At 38.4% G+C, this 20,923-nt stretch overlaps 1 protein-coding gene across 4 annotated transcripts in view; it reads right to left on the bottom strand.

Moving 5' to 3' along the window:
- The window catches only part of CENPE (centromere protein E), a 74,187-nt gene extending 64,817 nt beyond the window's left edge, over nt 1–9,370 (bottom strand). For all 4 annotated transcript variants that reach the window (XM_065907363.1, XM_065907361.1, XM_065907360.1 and 1 more), the window contains exons 1-9: nt 9,240–9,370; nt 7,707–7,798; nt 5,599–5,688; nt 5,364–5,482; nt 4,130–4,249; nt 3,603–3,684; nt 3,378–3,445; nt 3,235–3,300; nt 187–238 (exon numbers count right to left, since the gene is read on the bottom strand). In XM_065907363.1, the coding sequence (XP_065763435.1) occupies nt 187–238; nt 3,235–3,300; nt 3,378–3,445; nt 3,603–3,684; nt 4,130–4,249; nt 5,364–5,482; nt 5,599–5,688; nt 7,707–7,798; nt 9,240–9,295 (745 nt within the window). In that variant the 5' untranslated portion in view covers nt 9,296–9,370. The remainder of the gene's footprint in view (nt 1–186; nt 239–3,234; nt 3,301–3,377; nt 3,446–3,602; nt 3,685–4,129; nt 4,250–5,363; nt 5,483–5,598; nt 5,689–7,706; nt 7,799–9,239) is intronic.
- Nucleotides 9,371–20,923: the final 11,553 nt, after the last annotated feature.

The raw sequence follows: 20,923 nt of genomic DNA, 5'->3' as shown, positions 1-20,923 counted from the left end.
CACATTTAGTATCCCAAATGAGATAACTGGTCAGATACAGAAGCTACTTTTTACACTGAGAACTTTTATCACAGTATTATTATTACCATTACTTCATCAGTTTCTAAAATGCATGGCAGCACTTTTATTCTGCGAAAGAATCAGAAGACACTCAAGTCCACGTCGTATTTCATGCGTTTTCCTTACCTTCAGCACCTGTTTGAGCAGCCCTTTCACTGCCTGCAAGATCGACCAAATTCTGTAAGATGGATGGAAATGAACCTTTAGAAAGTATAACTTGAGATAAAATCCAACCTACTGAAAGAACATTTTAAACACAGTTTACTTGAACACTCCATCTGTAACCTCTCACCCCACAGCTTAGGCCTTCCCCTGTCAAACCAATCGTAACATTTGTTCCTTCTTTGTAATGTAACATATCCTCCATAATGCTGCCAGAATAGGTTTTCTATTTTGTACACAAAGTTCAAAACCTTATCATGGTGAATGTGATTCACATGGTGAATGTGATTCTTTGCAATCTGACACTTATGTTGCTTCAGCCTTGTATCTATTCATTACTTACGCCTAACTCAAGTGGAACTACTCACTACACCCTGAATACCTCACATACTTCTACACTTCCAAGTGCTACTCTATGCCATTTTCTGTTACTTCTAAAGTTCTTTATTCAGGACCCAAGGCAAATGTTACCTGCTCAATGTAGCTTTGCTGATTTTATCCTTCCTCCTCCCTTTCCTTGAATGAGCTGCTCTTTTAAACTGTGCACCCAGAGGTCATTATAGGTATGACTTATTCTTACAACACTTATTGTGTAGAGCTAGTTATGTGTTTTTGACTATACTGCAGCAACTTTAAAAGCAGAACTCCTTTCATTTCACAGATACTGCTGAAAAAAGTGACTGTCATGCTTCAGGTAGTATGTTAGGTGCTAGGGATTTGGCAAGGTCCCTGCCCTCACAGAGCTTATATTGTCTATGGAGTGTACGAGAGGAGGAAATTGATGAGGAGACAGAAAAAGACAAAGAAATGAGAAACAGAATATGGTAAGTGTAACAAAGATAATTTAAATAGTCCTGGAAGAGGGAAGAAGGGACAGAGGAGGTTCTCTGATTTGGTAGGGGAAGGCTTCCCATTAAGCTAAGATGTGGAATGATAGAGGGAGGCAGCCATGCAAGACCAAGGGAAACACAGTCCAGATTAAAAGAGCAGCCAGTATGTCCAGTCACAAAACAGAAATGAGCTTGGTGTGTTTATAAAATAGAACAGGCAGCAAGGCAGAGTTGGTGAAGCGGAGATGGGACAATACAGTGTTAAGAGAAGGAAATAGGGGTCAGATTACTCAGGGCTCTGTAAATAAGGATAAGGACTCTGGATTTCCCAAATACAATGGGAAGCCGAGAAGGGACTTTAATGCCTTGATTTAACTTTCTGAAGGATCGCCTGTGGCCCCCTAGATGGAAAATGAGCTGTAGGGGGGCAACAGGTGGCAGTGGGAGCCCAATCAGGAGGCTAGTGCAGGAATCTAAGTGAGAGATGATGGTGGCTTGGGCTAGGGAGGTGGTAGTGAAGACAGCAAGTAGTGAGGGATGTCTTCTTTCTTTTTTTTTAATTTGAGAGCCCAGTAAGTATTCTTAATGTTTTAAAAGAAGGCGGGAGATTTAAATTACTTCTTTCTTTGGGGAGTGGGCAGATAATCACGTACTCTTGTTTTACCGTTCTGTTTCAGATATGTACTGTTATCACTAAAATACTTAAATAAATCTAATCACTGTTATACAGCATCTACTACAAATGATCTAGGTAGAGGCATAATAAAGGGGCAAAGTGGTAAGGAAAGCAGCATGAATTCAGATATAAGTACTACTGGTAAAAGGAATATTCACTATGATAGGAATAAATTAACTTGGCTTTAGACCCACTGAAGCCTGAGATAACTAACAGTGGGACAATCTTTATGGAAAGACATGACTTAGAACTCAGAGACTTCAGAAACAATAAATACTTGACCATCATCAACACAGAAAGGGTAACAATGCCTGAGGGCAAACAAGGGCAGAAAGGCTACAGAACACTCTTGTGCTTTCATTAGGAGGGTAGGAGGAAAGAAACCCCGAAAATAAAGGACCTGGGCTGAGAGCACTTGGATGTTATTATTCCAGAAGGCCAGGAGACACTCAAAAACACATAACCAAAAAACCATCTTTAAAGAGCCAGAAAATGACTCTTTGGGGAAGTCTTCTTTCCAATAAGATACTTAAGAGTAATTGGCAAATCTGGAGTGTTGGGTTAGATAGTATCTATGGTCCCTAGATAATACATCATCAAAAAATATGAGAAAAGACACCAAACGGATCACTGAGTATGTCAAGACTAGTAAAGCTAAATCATATTAAAAGTTAAAATTGTAGTGATATATCACAGGGCGGCTTTGGACAACAAAACAGAAGTTAGATTTGTTGTTGTTGTTCTTAAAAGACCTGTCTGTTAAAATAAATGCTATACTGATATGGTAAAATAACTAAGGTGAACTGGAATTAGATATTTAACTGAATTTTCAAAATCTGAAAGTAAACATGTTATAGATTTATTATTTTTTCCCCTGAAGTTTTCAAATCAAATGCAGTAATCTTAAATCATATCCCACATCAAACTAAAGAATTTAGGCCTTGAAGACAGAGAACAAAACAATAACGGTAAGGAATAGAAAGCACAAAAAAAAAAAAAAAAGAAGAAAAATGAAGCAGTTCAGCAAGAAAGAATGCTTGCATAATGCTTATATTCACTTACCAACAGACAGGTACTGAACATAAACTAGAGTAATGTGATTTATTTTTTTTTTAACTATCTCACCCAGGTTTTCATTCATCTCACAAATCTCAGTTGCACTGGTGGAGGCCAAAAAACAAAACCCCGTCGAATCCCAAGATCACATTAACTCTTAAGTGTGCATAGAATTAGCCCTTTCTCCATTACTGGTTAGGGAAAGCCCCACTCCTACAGTTCTTACATCTAAAGCTTAGGAAGTGGCAGCGTAAGATCACAGGAAGTAAGATCCTCTGACCTCTTCCTGCATTTCTGCTAGTAATTTCATGTTACTGATGAGACTCAACTACCAATTTATAGATGCTTTTGCCAAAGAGTCAATAGTTCTTATGAAACCAAAGCTTCAGCAGCTACATTAAATTTTACTTTGGCTCATATAGTACATTATCATGGTTCCTCAATACTCACCAAATGGGACACTTTGACAGATCCTTCAAAATTAGAAGGTTCACCTTTCTCTCGACTTTCCAAAATCTAGAAAAAAAAGGCAACTTATAGAAAAATTAGTGTATTCTTAATTGGAAAGACAAAATATGGAGAGAATTACCTACCATCCTAAAAATGGTATGAGAACGACTACTTCGCTGATTCATTTTTGTAATTCCATAATGCCTGTTCTCTGTAAGAGAGTCACATTTCAGCTGTGTGTATTAAAATCCAAAGAAAAACACTAACTTGTATTTTAGATGAAAAGTGAAAAGTGTAATTTAAAGCCAAATACATTCAATTAAATCATTTCTATAAGTGTTTTGAAGAAATATAGTACAAAGTCTTACTTTCTCCCTTAGTGATCCACTTCAAAGCCATTTCTGATGTATAAACAACTTCTTCTGTGAGGTCAGACACATACACATTCCTCTGAAACAAGTTTAATTACGGTAAAATAGGGAAATATAAGTCACTTAAAAGTTCGCATTTCAAAAAGAAAGTACAAACTATCATAGAGTTCATTTGTAGATGTTACGAGGAAAATGGGGATTTTTATTCTGTATGAAAATAATAAGTATGCTTCTGATATTTACAATGCATTTCCTATACCAAAGTATACCAAATTCTAACCTGATAGTTCCACTTTGCTCTTTTTAAGCACTTACACTAAAATACTATAACTGTCAATATTTAAAAACTATACATATTACTTAAGACATAATCTCTTTAAGTGTCTAAGAAAGAAAATAAAAAACAAACCATAGTAACAGGAGATACTTTAAAGTATACAGAAAGTAAAGGCAAATGTTCAAGAAAAAATAATCCCAATCAGTATATCTAACTTTTGAGCCACCCTGTTAATTCTGTTACTCACATTGAAGTCTTCCCGAATTATTAAAGGCTTCATTTTTTGAGTGTCACAAAGTAAGTCTGTAATGGTTTCATTGTATATCTCCATGTAAGACACACGTAAGAGAAATTCCCTATCAGGAAACTAGAAGAAAAAGATACGTGACGAGGTCAGAGATCATCCAGTTATGAAAACCTAATAAAGAATGCTCATGTGCTAATATTAAATATGAAAATATTCTTTGAGAAAACACCTTTATAAAACTTTAGCTTATTTTTTAGCTGGTGTGGGGCTGACCCACTCCACTATGTTAGTTCCTGGTACACAACACGGTGGGCCACTATTTCCATACATTTCCAAACGATTACAGAAGTCTCACTGCCATGTGTCACCATGCAAAGATGTTACAGTAGTATTGACTATGCTCCCCACTCTGCACATTTCATCTCTGTGACCCACTGATTTTCTAATGTAAAGTTTATACCCTTTAATCTCCCTTACCCTATTTCTCATTCCTCCAACTTCTGTTCCCTCTGACAATCACCTGTTTGTTCTCTGTTATCTATGAGTTTGTTTCTCTTCATTTTTTTTTAGATTCTACATACAGGTGAAGTCATGTGGTATTTGTCTTTCAAGAAATTATCTTTGTAAAACAAACAAAAAACCAAAAAAAAAATTCTCACTGTGTTTCTATACTGACAATAATAAACAACAACAAAAAACATAAAAACAGTTTCAGAAATAACCAATAGTATCATAGAATTGTAACAGGAAAGTACCCCATCCAACTCTGTAACCTCAAAATAAAACTCAACCTGTATATACTGAAGAAATTAAAAATCATTAAAATAATGATGAAAAAGTAATTTAAAATCAACTCTTAACTAATTAGGTTGCCTATTCTGGCCTTCTGCTCTCCTTGTCTTTTATCTAGTCTACTTTTTACTGCTCCTTAATAATCACTGGTAGCTAAACAAAGGCAATAAGGATGCAACTGTGATAAGGTTTTCCTGCTCCTTAATGCCCACTGTTTGGTGGGAATACTGCTTCATGATTCAAGGGAAAGAACTTTAAGTTTCTTAAGTAAGTTTATGGGGAAAAAAAATGAATCTATGCTATGCCTTCCTTCTTTCCCCTTGGATAATTAAGAGATAGCTGTAAATATACTTCCTTTCATCATTACAAGAGAACAGTAACGTTGCTATCCTATATCACTATTTTCACCTGCATGTACTAGAAACGTAGCTAAGTTGTTTACCTTCTTAATTTTCTGGAAAATGTCATGAATTGCCCTGGGTATTACTCCCAAATACTCTTGTGAACCCATCATGGTGTATGTTTTTCCTGAAGCAGTCTGCCCGTAGGCAAATATAGTACCTGCAAAAACAAAACACACACATGCAGAGATTACAAATGAATTTACAGTGTAGAAAATGATCGATACCTGATGAACAGACACCAAAGACTGCAATGTTTCTGCAATGAATACGCACCATTGTAGCCTTGGATGGCAGAATCTATGATTGGTACCGCAATTTCTTCATATACATTTTTAGTAGTTTCATTACTATGAAAGACACGATCTAAAAAACAAAACATATTAAACCAAACAAATTGACTGTATTTTCACTCTGAATTAGTAGTTGCCCAAAGAAATAAAATTGTCAGGATATGGGATGATAGAATATTTAAGGTACAATATTTTCTTCAACTCATTGGTCCTATGAAAATACTCTCTTTAGGTAAAATGTGTTGGTCCTCACACAGAAAAAATACAAATGTTTCTAACAAACCTGGTAAGAAAGTCTAGCTCAAACTAAACCAAGAAATGCAGATATCTGGAGGAAAAGAACTGACCGAAGCTGAAGTGTTATGGGGAATGATCAATGAGTTGGCTGCTGAAGGCTGGTGTTTAGGGTAGGATTTACACTGATGAATTCACAAGTCCAGGATGTGGTTCTCTGCTTTTGTTAGCACATTAAAAATAGATCACTCTTTTAGTGGTGGCCTCACCTTAAAGAGCTCGCAAGAAATGGATTTGTAAATCAGGAGGGAAAATTATTGACCTGCAATTAACAGTTCAGTGATTATACTCCTTGCACGGCGACCACACATCTGCCCTACTGGCAGAACAATGTGGACAACCTAAGTGCCATCTGAAGGCTGCTTAAGGGTCATTATCTCAGAGCAAGAAGAAATGGCAGGTGATTCAAACCTTAACGTTATGTGGTTCAGATACGTGGCTGTACCCCAACACAAAACAAAAAGTTTGAAAAAAAAAAATTATGCTAATACCATCAAACATTCCTTTACCAGAACTCATTTTCTCTTCCACACATCTTTGTGGCTTTCTAGTTTCACACTAATTTGACAACTTAACCACGCTTACTGCTGAGGTTGTTCAGAGGATGTCACTGTCGCTCTAAGGAGTCTAAGTGGCATCATGGTGGTGTGGCTAGAATACAGATCTGGAGCCTTTCTCTCTTATTTGCGGGCTATGTGACTCCAGGCCACTTTGCTTCAGTTCCTCATTAAAACAGGAAGGCACCAAATATACAAGCTCGTTAGGAGGGTTAAATGAGGGAATATATATGAAGTGCTTAGAACGGTGCCTGGCACTGTGGCACTGCTATATAGCTGTCAGCACTATATACATGCTCAATCAATGTACAAATCAGTCTAGTTAATCATCAGAGCCTGGAAGTCCCTCTGTTCTAGCTAGCTCTCACTCATCCTGCACGTCCTGGTGTAAATGGTACCATTCCAAACACCAAGTTTAGTTCAGTTCAGTCGCTCAGTCGTGTCCAACTCTTTGTCACTCCATGAATCGCAGCACACCAGGCCTCCCTGTCCATCACCAACTCCCAGAGTTTACTCAAACTCATGTCCATCGAGTCGGTGATGCCATCCAGCCATCTCCTCCTCTGTTGTCCCCTTCTCCTCCTGCCCCCAATCCCTTCCAGCATCAGGGTCTTTTCCAATGAGTCAACTCTTTGCATGAGGTGGCCAAAGTACTGGAGTTTCAGCAGTTTAGTTAGATCTCCGCAAAAGCTTATGTCAGCATAAGTGAAACTACTTGTTTAAAGCCTTTCTTTCCATTATGTACGCTCTACAACAGCAGAGGGAGGTCCCTGCTATATTCTAGCAGACAAAGAAGCAATAGCTTCACTATTTATTCTTTAAAAAGTTTTGAAAATAGCTGAGAAACAAACAAAAAACCAAAACAATGAAAACAAATTGGAAGATCTTAAAGATGACTTGACACTAAGCAACATATTTTGGGCTTACAGAATTTTAGGCCACAAGTACTCTCATGAGTAAGAGGAAGAATGTTAGTTTCAGTCATAAGTTACTGTGAATACAGTAATAGTGTATGTGTTTAATTTTTCAATTCCTTTTTCTTTTTTACAACTACTGTATTTAAGCATCAATTTGTTAGCTTATAAATGATGGATGAACAATTTTTCAAAGTTTCCATTGAAACAGTTTATTGAAAGCTTGGTTTGATCTTTAGTGACAAATCCAGTGTTATTCATAAGGCTTTTATACCCATAATAGAAAAAGGATACCAGGTTAACTTTTGATGCTATTATGAACTTACCAAAATTGAAGGATTTACTCCCATCAACTTGATAAACTGTATTATTGTCAGTTTTCCAGTACACTTGAGGATCTTTTTCAGATGCTTCTTCTCTAAAAGAATAAAAACATTGCATTTTAGAATAATTGGTCATAAAAGCTGTGTTATGTGAGATAGTACAAAGACTTCATCATCTGATAAATATTTTAAAAGATTGTAATGACTTACACCATAAATAAGATAAATGTGGAAAATCTACCTTTGAGGGAGCAACACTTTTAAATGGGGCTTCAGTGACCTCCTGCACTTTCATGCACTTTGTGAAACTCTTCACTTCCACCTTCCTATCCAGTAGTGGCAGTTGATATGTCTCTCTCTCTCTTAAAACATTTAAAAACCATCTGAAACCTTTAATTTGGTACATGACACCTCTATCACTATAATTTCTCTCTTCAATCTCATCTTCCTCTAAATTCTGTATACACCTTAACTCCCAGACGAATCAACTACCTGAAGTTCACTCCCAAAATCAGATTCAACCTTTCCCTGCCTGGAATACCCTGACTGAGGTTTCCACTAAGTACCTTAACTGTTCTTTCATTCATGATTCAGGTGTTCCCGGACACTGCCCTGTTCTTCCCCCACAGTCATCTCACTAAAGGACTAATGACTTTGCTAGCAAACATTCTTTAACTGTCTATCGTTAACATCTGTCATGAAATATTATAATGGTTTCTTCAAGTAGCTGTCTTCTAATGCATCAATAAGCTTATTAAAAATAGGAAATTCCTCATCTTGATATTCTCATTTACTAAGCACCCAGTAAGATTTAACAAATGTTTCTCAGAGACAAAACTGTGCTAGCATTCGGGGGCGAGGACCCAAGACTGGCATAGCAAACAGACTTTCCTTGCTTCCCCTTCCTGCTTTTTCTCTAAAGCATTTATTACTCCAGTATCACCACCTAATATTCTATATCTTTTATCTATTTTGTGTTGTGAGATCCACTGGACAACGATGGTAGTGTCTGTTTTAATACAGTACACTGTACTAAAAAACAAATCAATATTGATGAATATCGTTCATTCAACATTCTGAATGCGGAATTCAGTTATTGACTGAAGTAATAAGTGTCTACCGGATACAATGCAACAAAACTGATTCGTTTTCGCTTTTAAGGAGTATACAGTAAAGCGGAAGCGAGAGTCAGTTAGACGTAAAATTTAACTGCACTGTGATTAGTGCAGTAGGATCTTTCCGATTTCGACTTTCCTAGGGGAGCGGTGGGGACCGCAGATGGGCAACTGTAGTGCAGCGCAGGGAGTAGGGTCTTTAACGTCGGTGAGCCTGGGTTACAGATATAAGAGAATTCCACAGTTGAAAAGGATCCTCTAGATCCTCGATCCTGCCCCGTCCCATTACAGATAGGAAACCGAGGCACAAAGCGGGCCGAGCTTCTAGGCAGCTAAGGAAGAGGAGCCAGGACTCATTCCTTCGGTTCATGCCGGCGCCGGAGTCCGCAGTGGGGACCTGGGCTCGGTCTGGCCTACCTACCTGTTATTGAGCGGCCGAACCCGCACGCAGACAGCTACAGCTCCTTCCTCCGCCATCCTGCCTGGTTGGATCCCAGGGAATACGTCAGAAACCTCCGCGGCTGGAGCTTCAGAGCGTACGGGCCACCCCGCCTTTAAATTTAAAATTTCCCAAACGCCGCGTCTGATTGAGTCGCGGTCTCGTGACGTCACGGCCCGTTCCACCTGTGTCGCGGCGCGGGGGACGCCAGGCCGGAGGCGCGTCCAAGAATCAGGCGTTGGAAGGTTTCGGGCCGCAAAGACCCGGTCCAGGAAGCGCCTGGCGAGAGATTCACCAGGTAATAGCGGAAATAACTAATATTTGCTAAATGCCGTTTAAGTGCTGAAAGCCTTATAGAAACGCCTTCTTTCGCTCCACCCTTAAAGTGTTTGAAATCTGGAAAAAATTTTCTTTATTAATAAAAGGGAATTAGGGACGTTACAGAACTACATTAACAGTTGGGTTAAAAAAAAGAATTGAAACAAACGAAGTACCTCAGATGACAAGAGTTGAAAGCTACTGCTCAGCCCAGAAAGAACAATCTGGTGCTCCTTTGAAAACTTGGGTTTTAGGTTGTTCATTTTCCGCTTGCTTACACTCCCTTTTCCCCATTGGCTTAGAGTTCCTAATAGGCTGACTTGGGAAAAGAGTTACTGAAGACTGGTAGTTAGGTGAAACGTTTATTAGCAGAAATGTGTTGTTCAGTCGCTCAGTCGTGTCGGACTCCGCGACCCCATGGACTGCAGCACACCAGGCTTCCCTGTCCTTCACTATTTCCCCGGAGCTTTCTCAAACTCTTGTCCATTGAGTCAGTGATGCCATCCAACCATCTCGTCCTCTGTCATCCCCTTCTTCTCTTTTCTTCAATTTTTTCCAGCGTCAGGGAGGCAGAAATAGAAGTCTAGATAATTGTTTTTCAGAAATAGCGCTTGCTTTTTCAGAACTCTGTATTAAATAACAACTTTCTCGTCTATTCTGTTTCTTTTAAAATGTTTCTCATAACTTTCAGATATAATTAGTATATATTCTTGTATGACTATGTATCTGTTTCCTCACACCAAAGTGTCAACTCTGTGAGGTTAGCAACTTTGTTTTTATTTACTCTTTATACCCTGCACCTGGAAAGATACTTGGAGTTTAGTAAACATTCAATTAAAAAATTGCCTATTCAATTACTCAATAATTTTGACATAATTTCTGGAAAGGTACACTATTTCCTTTGGAGGGGAGGACTAAGAAAATAAATCTACCTTTAATGTTTAATATTCCATAATTGTAATCTTAGTGAATATTTATTGGTTTCTCTCAAATTTAAGAAATTTGTAGATAAACTATAAATAAAATAGTCTACTCTTTCTTAGGCTAATCAATATTGTTTTGGTTAACCAATTGTGAGCTAGTATAGACTACTTTTCTCACAGCTAAACTGTGAAGATGCTGGATTTTGTGAGATAATACAGAGATAAAGAAGCTATGTTTTAATTTAAACTAAGTGCTTAGGGAGGGCAAAGGGATTTGTTAAAGATAAACAGAGGCATAATAAAAATTGTAAGGCTTTATTTGAGCAAAATTGATTTGAATCAGGCAGTATCCAGTCTACCAGATAGACAGGAGCTCCAAAGACCAGTATAAAATGGAAGACTTTCATAGGCAGAAGGGGAAAAGGAACTTATACAGGTCAAAAAACTGGGTTGGTAATTGAAAAGTTACTTTTCTTTAGGGGATGACCGGGGCCTATCAGTCAGATTGCTTAACTGGTGCCAATTAGGCAATTCCTGATTGACTAGCTTACAACTCCATTTCTGGGTGAGCTAAAACGATAATTAAGTTAAATCTCTGTTGATATGGGACTTGGCATATGCAACTCTTTTGTTTTTAAAAGATTAAAGAACTTGTCTGAAATTAAGGAGCTTCTGGAGAGAGAGGCTTAAAATTTGGATGCATACTTAAGGGTAATCAAAATTTTTATTGATTAACTCTTGTCATGTAACTGTTTTGTTACATGAAAGATTAATACATGCATGTGATGAAAAAATTTTAATAGTACTGTTGCAGGGAAAAGCCAATTCTGACTGCATGTTGAAACTAGTTTTTTAATTGGAGAATAATTGTTTTACAATATTGTTGGTTTCTGCCATATATCAACATGAATCAGCCATAGGTATACACATGTCCTAGCCCTCTTGAACTGCTCTCCCACCCCCTCTTGAACTGCTCTCCCACCCCCTACCCTACCCCATTCCACCTCTAGATTGTCTCAGAGGACTGAGTTTGAACTCCCTGCTTCATACAGTGAATTTCCACTGGCTATCTAGTAATAATTTTACATATGAAACTGTTTCTTTGGCTTGCTTTTCACTGCCTTTGTTATACTTACGTACTTAATGGCCTACCTCAGAGAATCCTCCTTTGCCTGACTGTTAAGCTAAAGTGCGGTTGTTCAGAACCACGTTCACCTGTAGGTGGCAGAAAGGAAGAAATTAACACGTCCCCAATTTAGCTCAGATGACCGTTACATCTACTACTGTGGGCAAGAATCCCTTAGAAGAAATGGAGTATCCTTCATAGTCAACAAGAGTCTGAAATGCAGTACTTGGATGCAATCTCAAAAACGACAGAATGATCTCTGTTTCCAAGGCCAACCATTCAATATCACAGTAATCCAAGTCTATGCCCCGACCAATAATACCGAAAAAGGTGAAGTTGAATGATTCTCTGAAAACCTACAAGACCTTCTAGAACTAACACCCAAAAAAGATGTCCTTTTCATTATAGGGGACTGGAATGCAAAAGTAGGAAGCCAAGAGATACCTGGAGTAACAGGCAGATTTGGCCTTGGAGTACAGAATGAAGCAGAGTAAAGGCTAACAGTTTTGCCAAGAGAACTGGTCATAGCAAACACCCTCTTCCAACAACACAAGAGAAGACTCTACACATGGACATTATCAGATGGTCAACACTGAAATCAGGTTGATTATATTCTTTGCAGCCAAAGATGGAGAAGCTCTATACAGTCAGCAAAAACAAGACCAGGAGCTGACTGTGGCTCAGATCATGAACTCCTTATTGCCAAATTCAGACTTAAATTGAAGAAAGTAGGGAAAAACACTAGACCATTCAGGTATGACCTAAATAAAATTCCTTATGATTATACTGTGGAAGTGAGAAATAGATTCAAGGGATTATATCTGACAGAGTGCCTGAAGGACTATGGATGAAGTTTCATGACATTGTACAGGAGGCAGGGATCAAGATCGTCCCCGTGGAAAAGAAATGCAAAAAGGCAAATTGGTTGTCTGAGGAGACCTTACAAATAGCTGTGGAAAGAAGAAAAGCAAAAAGCAAAGGAGAAAAGGAAAGATATACCCATTTGAATGTAGATTTCTAAAGAATAGCAAGGAGAGATAAGAAAGCCTTCCTCAGTGATCAGTGCAAACAAATAGAGGAAAATAATAGAATGGGGAAGGCTAGAGATCTCTTCAAGAAAATTAGAGATATCAAGGGAATATTTTATGCAAAGATGGGCACAATAAAGGACAGAAATGGTATGGACCTAACAGAAGCAGAAGATATTAGGAAGAGGTGGCAAGAATACACAGAAGAGCTATGTAAAAAAGATCTTCATGACCCAGATAACCACGATGATGTGATCACTCACCTAGAACCAGACATCCTGGAATGTGAAGTCAAGTGGGCCTTAGGAAGCACCACTCTGAACAAAGCTAGTGGAGGTGATGGAGTTCCAGTTGAGCTATTTCAAATCCTAAGAGATGATGCTGTGAAAGTGCTGCACTCAATATGCCAGCAAATTTGGAAAACTCAGCCGTGGCCAGAGGACTGGAAAAGGTCAGTTTTCATTCAAAGTAAGGCAGTGCCAAAGAATGCTCAAACTACTACACAAATGCACTCATCTCATATGTGAGCCAAGTAATGATCAAAATACTTCAAGCCAGCCTTCAGCAGTACGAGAACTGTGAAATTCCAGATGTTCAAGCTGCATTTAGGAAAGGCAGAGGAACCAGAGATCAAATTGCAAACATCTGTTGAATCATCGAAAAGTGAGAGAGTTTCAGAAAAACATCTACTTCTGCTTGATTGACTATGCCAAAGCCTTAGACTGTGGATCACAAAAAACTGTGGAAAATTCTTCTAGAGATGAGAATACCAGATCACCTGACCTGCCTGCTGAGAAATCTGTGTGCAGGTCTGGAAGCAACAGTTAGAACTGGATATGGAACAACAGACTGGTTCCAAATCAGGAAAGGAGCATGTCAAGGCTGTATATTGTCACCCTGCTTATTTAACTTATATTCAGGGTACATCATGAGAAATGCTGGGCTGGATGAAGCACAAGCTGGAATCAAGATTGCCAGGAGAAATATCAATAACCTCAGATATGCAGATGATACCACCCTTATGGCAGAAAGTGAGGAAGAACCAAAGAGCCTCTTGATGAAAGTGAAAGAGGAGAGTGAAAAAGTTGGCTTAAAACTCAGCATTCAGAAAACTAAGATCATGGCATCTGGTCCCATCACTTTATGGCAAATAGATGGGGAAACAATGGAAACAGTGACAGACTTTATTTTTTTGGGCTCCAAAATCCCTGCAGATGGTGATTGCAGCCATGAAATTAAAAGACTCTTGCTCCTTGGAAGAAAGGTTATGACCAACCTAGACAGCATATGAAAAAGCAGAGAGATTGCTCTACCAACAAAAGTCTGTCTAGTCAAAGCTATGGTTTTTCCAGTAGTCATGTATAGATGTGAGAATTGGATTATAAAGAAAACTGAGTGCTGAAGTATTGATGCTTTTGAACTGTAGTGTTGGAGAAGATTCTTGAGAGTCTCTTGGACAGCAAGGAGATCCAACCAGTCCATCCTAAAGGAAATCAGTCCTGACTATTCATTGGAAGGACTGATGCTGAAGCTGAAACTTCAGTACTTTGGCCACCTGATATGAAGAGCTGACTCATTAGAAAAGACCCTGATGCTGGAAAAGATTGAAGGCGGGAGAAGGGGATGACAGAGGATGAGATGGTTGGATGGTATCACTGACTCAATGGACATGAGTTTGAGTAAACTCTGGGAGTTGGCAATGGACTGGAGGCCTGGCATGCTGCATTCTATGGGGTCAGAAAGAGATGGTATGACTGAGAAACTGAACTGAACTCTGAGGCTTGCCATTCTAGGACACATTTGCAAGACTAATGACCTTTATTTTTCTCTTACCTCCCCTCATCTCTGATCTGTAAAAGAACCTGACATCCAGACCCCAATAAAATGGTTATTTTGAGACATTAGTCTGCTATCATCTCTGTCAGCCAGGTTTCTATGAAAAGCCATATTCCTTGCCTCAACACCTTGGCCTGCCTTTTGGTGAGCAGAATGAGCTCAGACTCAGTAACAGTACCAGAAGAGCCACAGTGGAAATAGTCTTCCCACATATGTTCCCTAGGGTGCCAGTTTGTGTCTCTGGTGGCAACTGAGCCATATTTTAGAGTATTATCCTCAAATTAACCTACAGTTAGACACATATATGTATCTTTTTCTATATTGTGTATCTTTTTACACAAGTAGATACCTGCTATAGGGCTTCCCTGGTGGCTCAGACGGTAAAGCGTCTGCCTGCATCTGCCTTTGTCTGCCTGCAATGCGGGAGACCTGGGTTCGATCCCTGGGTCAGGAAGATCCTCGGGAGAAGGAAATGGCAACCCACTCCAGTACTCTTGCCTGGAAAATTCCATGGATGGAGGGGCCTGGTGGGCTACAGTCCATGGTGTCGCAAAGAGTCAGACATGACTGAGCGACTTCACTTCACTTCACTTTATACATGCTGCAGTGCACTTTGTTTAAAAAGTGATCTTTACATAAATATTTTAATTCAAACTTTAAACGTAAAGTGAATTTCTGAGGCATGTTAATTGCGTACACTTCTATGTTGGTGTTCAAATTCCTGATTTTGTTTGTTTTGTTCTTTTAAATCACGGTTGTGATTGTATTTATTTCTGCTGAAACTGCAGAGGGCACTGTAACCCTTCCAAAAGCATGGCATAGCCTGGATGGCGCTTTTCAGTTCTTGAGGATAGTGCAATTTTTAGGATTTGGAGAAAATTCTGATATTACAAATATACATCATTTCAAATTCCTCAGTTCTTATAGGCATCTCATTTAAAATCAATTGCAGTATATTTGTATTATGCTACACCTTAAACAGGAGTAATTTTTGTTTAGTGGATACAATGTTTAATTTTGACAGCAGTGAGTCTTGCCTTAATGTTGTGACAACTATTTGTGATGATTGCAGACATAGTAACCCTTTCTTTATATAATCATGGTTACACAGGGTTTGTGTGGCACCTGGGTTAGTCTTATTTTACCATTTATAAACTATTGCTTCACGAGAAAGTCATTTATCTCTGTGACTCACCATTTTCTCGTCCACAGAATGGGGGAATTGGTATTCCTAAGGTTCCTTTCAGCTTTGATAAGTCTATAATGTCTTCATAAAAGAAGAAACTTTTAAAAATAGAGTATAGGTGAGTGTAAAGTAGAGTACAGATGTGTGAGGGGGTGGAAAACTGATGTAGGTTACAGACAAAATCTAAGGTGGTCGTAGAGCTGCAGAGACTGATGGCAATCCCCCAAAATCTGTTCTCTTTTTGGCCAGAAAGTAAGACTATCCTCCCAGCCTGTCTTACACCTAGTATGCTGCTTCTAGGACTAGATAATAAGAACTTCACAGGGGCACCTTTCCTCTCTTGTCCTGGTGAACGTCCTTCCACTTTACCTTATCGACCATTCCAAACCTTGACCACTCTCCCCAGTCCTGTCTCATCCTCCTTACTGAGAAACCACAAGTGTTAGGTAAATCATATCTCACCTCCCAGCCCTCCCACCCGTACAGCCTGTATACCAACTGATCCATAGCCCCACCAATTCTTGCCACCTTTCATGCACTTCCTGAAAATGAGGTGTCTGCTTTTTCTGAGGTGGATCTATTCATACGTGCCCTCAATTCTTTCCTTTCAGTCTCCTCTAGGACTTTGCTTCAGCGGTTATTCTCTATTTCAGAAAAATGCTGAACAACAACAGAAAGAAGAATCACTGTAATTCTACTAGTCTAACAAAATTATCTAGGACTGTCAAGTGACTATTCCTTATCACCCACCCATCAAATTTCATCTTCTCTAAAGTGACTCTTGAGACTCTTGAGAAATCTGCATGCAGATGAGGAAGCAACAGTTAGAACTGGACATGGAACAACAGACTGGTTCCAAATTGGGAAAGGAGTACGTCAAGGCTGTATATTGTCACCCTGCTTATTTAACTTATATTCAGAGTACATCATGAAAAACGCTGGGCTGGAAGAAGGACAAGCTGGAATCAAGATTGCTGGGAGAAATATCAATAACCTCAGATATGCAGATGACACCACCCTTATGACAGAAAGCGAAGAAGAATTCAAGAGCCTCTTGATGAAAGTGAAAGAGGAGAGTGAACATGTTGGCTTAAAACTCAGCATTCAGAAAACTAAGATCATGGCATCTGGTCATGGATGGGGAAACTGTGGAAACAGTGACAGACTATTTTTCTGGGCTCCAAAATCACTGCCAATGGTGACTGCAGCCATGAAACTAAAAGATGCTTGTTCCTTGGAAGAAAAGTTATGACCAACCTAGACAGCATATTAAAAAGCAGAGACATAGACATTTCTCCAAAGAAGACATACAGATGGCTAACAAACACATGAAAAGATGCGCAACATCACTCATTATCAGAGAAATGCAACTCAAAACCACAATGAGGTACCGTCTCACGCCGGTCAGAATGACAGCTATCCAAAAGTCTATAAGCAATAAATGCTAGAGAGGGTGTGGAGAAAAGGGAACCCTCTTACACTGTTGGTGGGAATGCAAACTAGTACAGCCACTATGGAGAACAGTGTGGAGATTCCTTAAAAAACTGGAAATAGAACTGCCATATGAACCAGTAATCCCACTCCTGGGCATGCACACTGAGGAAACCAGAACTGAAAGAGACACATGCACCCCAATGTTCATCGCAGCACTGTTTTTTTTTTTTTTTTTCTGTTTTTTTTTTAATTTTATTTTATTAGTTGGAGGCCAATTACTTCACAACATTTCAGTGGGTTTTGTCATACATTGACACGAATCAGCCACAGAGTTACACGTATTCCCCATCCCGATCCCCCCTCCCACCTCCCTCTCCACCTGACTCCTCTGGGTCCTCCCAGTGCACCAGGCCCGAGCACTCGTCTCATGCATCTCACCTGGGCTAGTGATCTGTTTCACCATAGATAATATACATGCTGTTCTTTTGAAACATCCCACCCTCACCTTCTCCCACAGAGTTCAAAAGTCTGTTCTGTACTTCTGTGTCTCTTTTTCTGTTTTGCATATAGGGTTATCATTACCATCTTTCTAAATTCCATATATATATGTGTTAGTATGCTGTAATGTTCTTTATCTTTCTGGCTTACTTCACTCTGTATAATGGGCTCCAGTTTCATCCATCTCATTAGAACTAATTCAAATGCATTCTTTTTAATGGCTGAGTAATATTCCATGGTGTATATGTACCACAGCTTCCTTATCCATTCATCTGCTGATGGGCATCTAGGCTGCTTCCATGTCCTGGCTATTATAAACAGCACAGCACTGTTTATAATCAGTTTGAATCAGTTCTAATGAGGTGGATAAAACTGGAGCCTGTTATACAGAGTGAAGTAAGCCAGAAAGAAAAACATCAATACAGTATACTAACGCATATATATGGAATTTAGAAAGATGGTAATGATAACCCTATAGGCAAGACAGAAAAAGAGACATAGATGTATAGAACAGACTCTTGGACTCTGTGGGAGAAGGCGAGGGTGGGATGATCTGAGAGAATAGCATCAAAATATGTATATTATCAAGTGTGAAACAGATCGCCAGTCCAGGTTGGATGCATGAGACAAGTGCTCAGGGCTGGTGCACTAGGATGACCCAGAGGGATGGGATGGGGAGGGAGGTGGGAGGGAGGTTCAGGATGGGGAACATATGTAAATCCATGGCAGATTCATATCAATGTATGGCAAAAACCACTGCAATATTGTAAAGTAATTAGCCTTCAATTAATACAAATAAATGAAAAAAAAAAAAAAAAAAAAAGCAGAGACATTACTTTGGCAACAAAAGTCCATCTAGTCAAAGCTATGGTTTTTCCAGTAGTCATGTATGAATGTGAGAGTTGGACTATAAAGAAAGCTGAGCGCCGAAGAATTGATGCTTTTGAAGTGTGGTGTTGGAGAAGACTCTTGAGAGTCCCTTGGACTGCAAGAAAATCCAACCAGTCCATCCTAAAGGAGATCAGTCCTGGGTGTTCATTGGAAGGATGATGCTGAAGCTGAAACTTCAATACTTTGGCCACCTGATGTGAAGAACTGACTCATTTGAAAAGACCCTGATGCTGGGGAAGATTGAAGGCAGGAGGAGAAGGGGAGGAGAAGAGGAGGAGATGGTTGTTTGGCATCACCGACTCAATGGACATGAGTCTGAATAAACTTTGGGAGTTGGTGATGGACAGGGAGCCCTGGCGTGCTGCAGTCCATGGGGCCGCAAAGAGTCGGACACAACTGAGTGACTGAACTGAACTGAACTGTAAGTGACTTACATTAAGTTTCTTTCCAATCTTTTCTTGAGCAGTTGCAAGAAATCTATATAGAGAAGCAGCCCCATTTATAGTTTCAGGAATGGAATCACTCTGTATTTGTGTGAAATTTGCTTTTTACACTAACAAATCAATATGTATTTTTTCCTCATTTGCCTAATATTTTTTCCTCATTTTCAATCATATGGCTACATTATAGTTTATTTAATCATGCTTTTATGGATATTGAGATTGCTGCCCATTTTTCAATATAGTTTATAATAGAATATCCATCTATATCCATCTTTATACTTTCATGATTTTATTTTCATAGAATAGATCACTAGAATTCAAAATATTAGCTCAAATGATATTTTAGTTTTGAGTTATAATATCTATTACCAAATTACTTCCTAAATAATTTGTATGAAAACCAATAAAATCTGTGTTCATTTATTTCTTCATTCCTTCTCCATCACATGATATTATCAGTATTTCTATTTTTGCAGTTTTATGGGGAAAAATATTTTCTTATTTTAATTTGCAATTACTTGACTTCAAATATGATTGAATGTCCCTTCATTGCTTTTAGTAATATTTACATCTTAGTTTTGAATTGTCCATTTGAACTAAATAGTCCTTTGTTCATATGCCCATTTTAAATGTAGATTGTATATCTGTTCAAATATTTTTATCATTTTAAAAAATTTGCTTGTTTTCTTACTTTTGAGTCTTAAGAGTCCTTTGTATATCCTAGATATGTTCTTTACCAGATGTTATTTACATATATATGCTTCCATTTTATGATTTGTATTAACAATGTCTTCCTACAACAAAGATTTATAGTTTTTATGAACCTGAATTTATCATTTTTTTTTCTTTTGTGGATTGTACTTTGGGAACATATCTAAGGACTGTTGGCCTAATCTAGTTCATAAAGTTTTTCTTCATGTTTACTTTAAGAGTTTTGCAGGTTTAGATTTTAAATTATGTCTATGGTCTATTTTGGGTTAGTTTTTATATAAGATGTGATATATGGAATTTTGTTCATTTGGGCATATATATAGTCATTTGTGCCAGCATCATTCATTGAAAAGATTCTCTTTACTACATTGAATTGCCTTTGAGCTTTTCTAAAAAAGTCGTTTGATCTCTTTGTGTCTATCCTGGACTCTATTTCATTCCCTTGATATACATGTCTGCTTTTAATTTTTATTTTTCTAAGCTTCTAAATTTTGGGGCAGTTCGTTATACAGCAGTATATAGCTGACAGAGTCACTGTCAAGAAAGGTGTGAGATTTGACTTTTCTTGTAAGCCAACAAGTTAGCTTGGCACAATTTCATGGATGCTAGTAGAAGACCCAAGTCTTCTGGGTCAGCGATGGAGAAAAGTTTATTATAAAAAGCAAACATTTATCACTTATTATTGCAATAACAGTACCTAGAACATCAGCATTTTTGTACTAGTTTTCTGAACCCCAGTTCCCACAAGACAATGCAAAGAGGGTCAAGTGACACTTCTACACACAGTGGATTTAGTCACCTTGAGCTTAAGAAATCTTTCTCTTTTATAATGGGCAGTAAGTATGCCTTCTCTTTGCTATGCAGTGAGATATTATCTTCATTTTCCAGGACTGTTCTTTATACAGATAACTTTGGGAAGATATGTTGGAATAAAGAGCACTCAGTGCTTTACTTATAAGATCTACAGAAACTTGACCCCTATGGAGAATTGTCTTCTGATAGTCATAATTACTTCTTTCCTGAAATACTCTATGTATGATAGAAATAAAAGCCATGATACCTATTAGCCACTCAGAAAATAAAAAAGAGACAAGTGGAATTAATTTTAATAACATTTTAGTTAAACAAGTATATCCAGGATATTATCGTTTCAACATGTAATCACCATGACATATAATTAACTCAAGAAAAGCAAGTTACAAAGCACTACATGTACATTGATGCCATTATTGTGAAGAAAAAATTAAAGGTTCATTGATCTAAATGTTTTAA

The sequence above is a fragment of the Muntiacus reevesi genome, chromosome 16 (assembly GCF_963930625.1).
Source record: "Muntiacus reevesi chromosome 16, mMunRee1.1, whole genome shotgun sequence".
NCBI classification, from domain to species: Eukaryota; Metazoa; Chordata; class Mammalia; order Artiodactyla; family Cervidae; genus Muntiacus; species Muntiacus reevesi.
The sequence above is the reverse complement of the archived record's forward strand: the minus strand, read 5'-3'. Positions and strand labels throughout refer to the sequence as shown.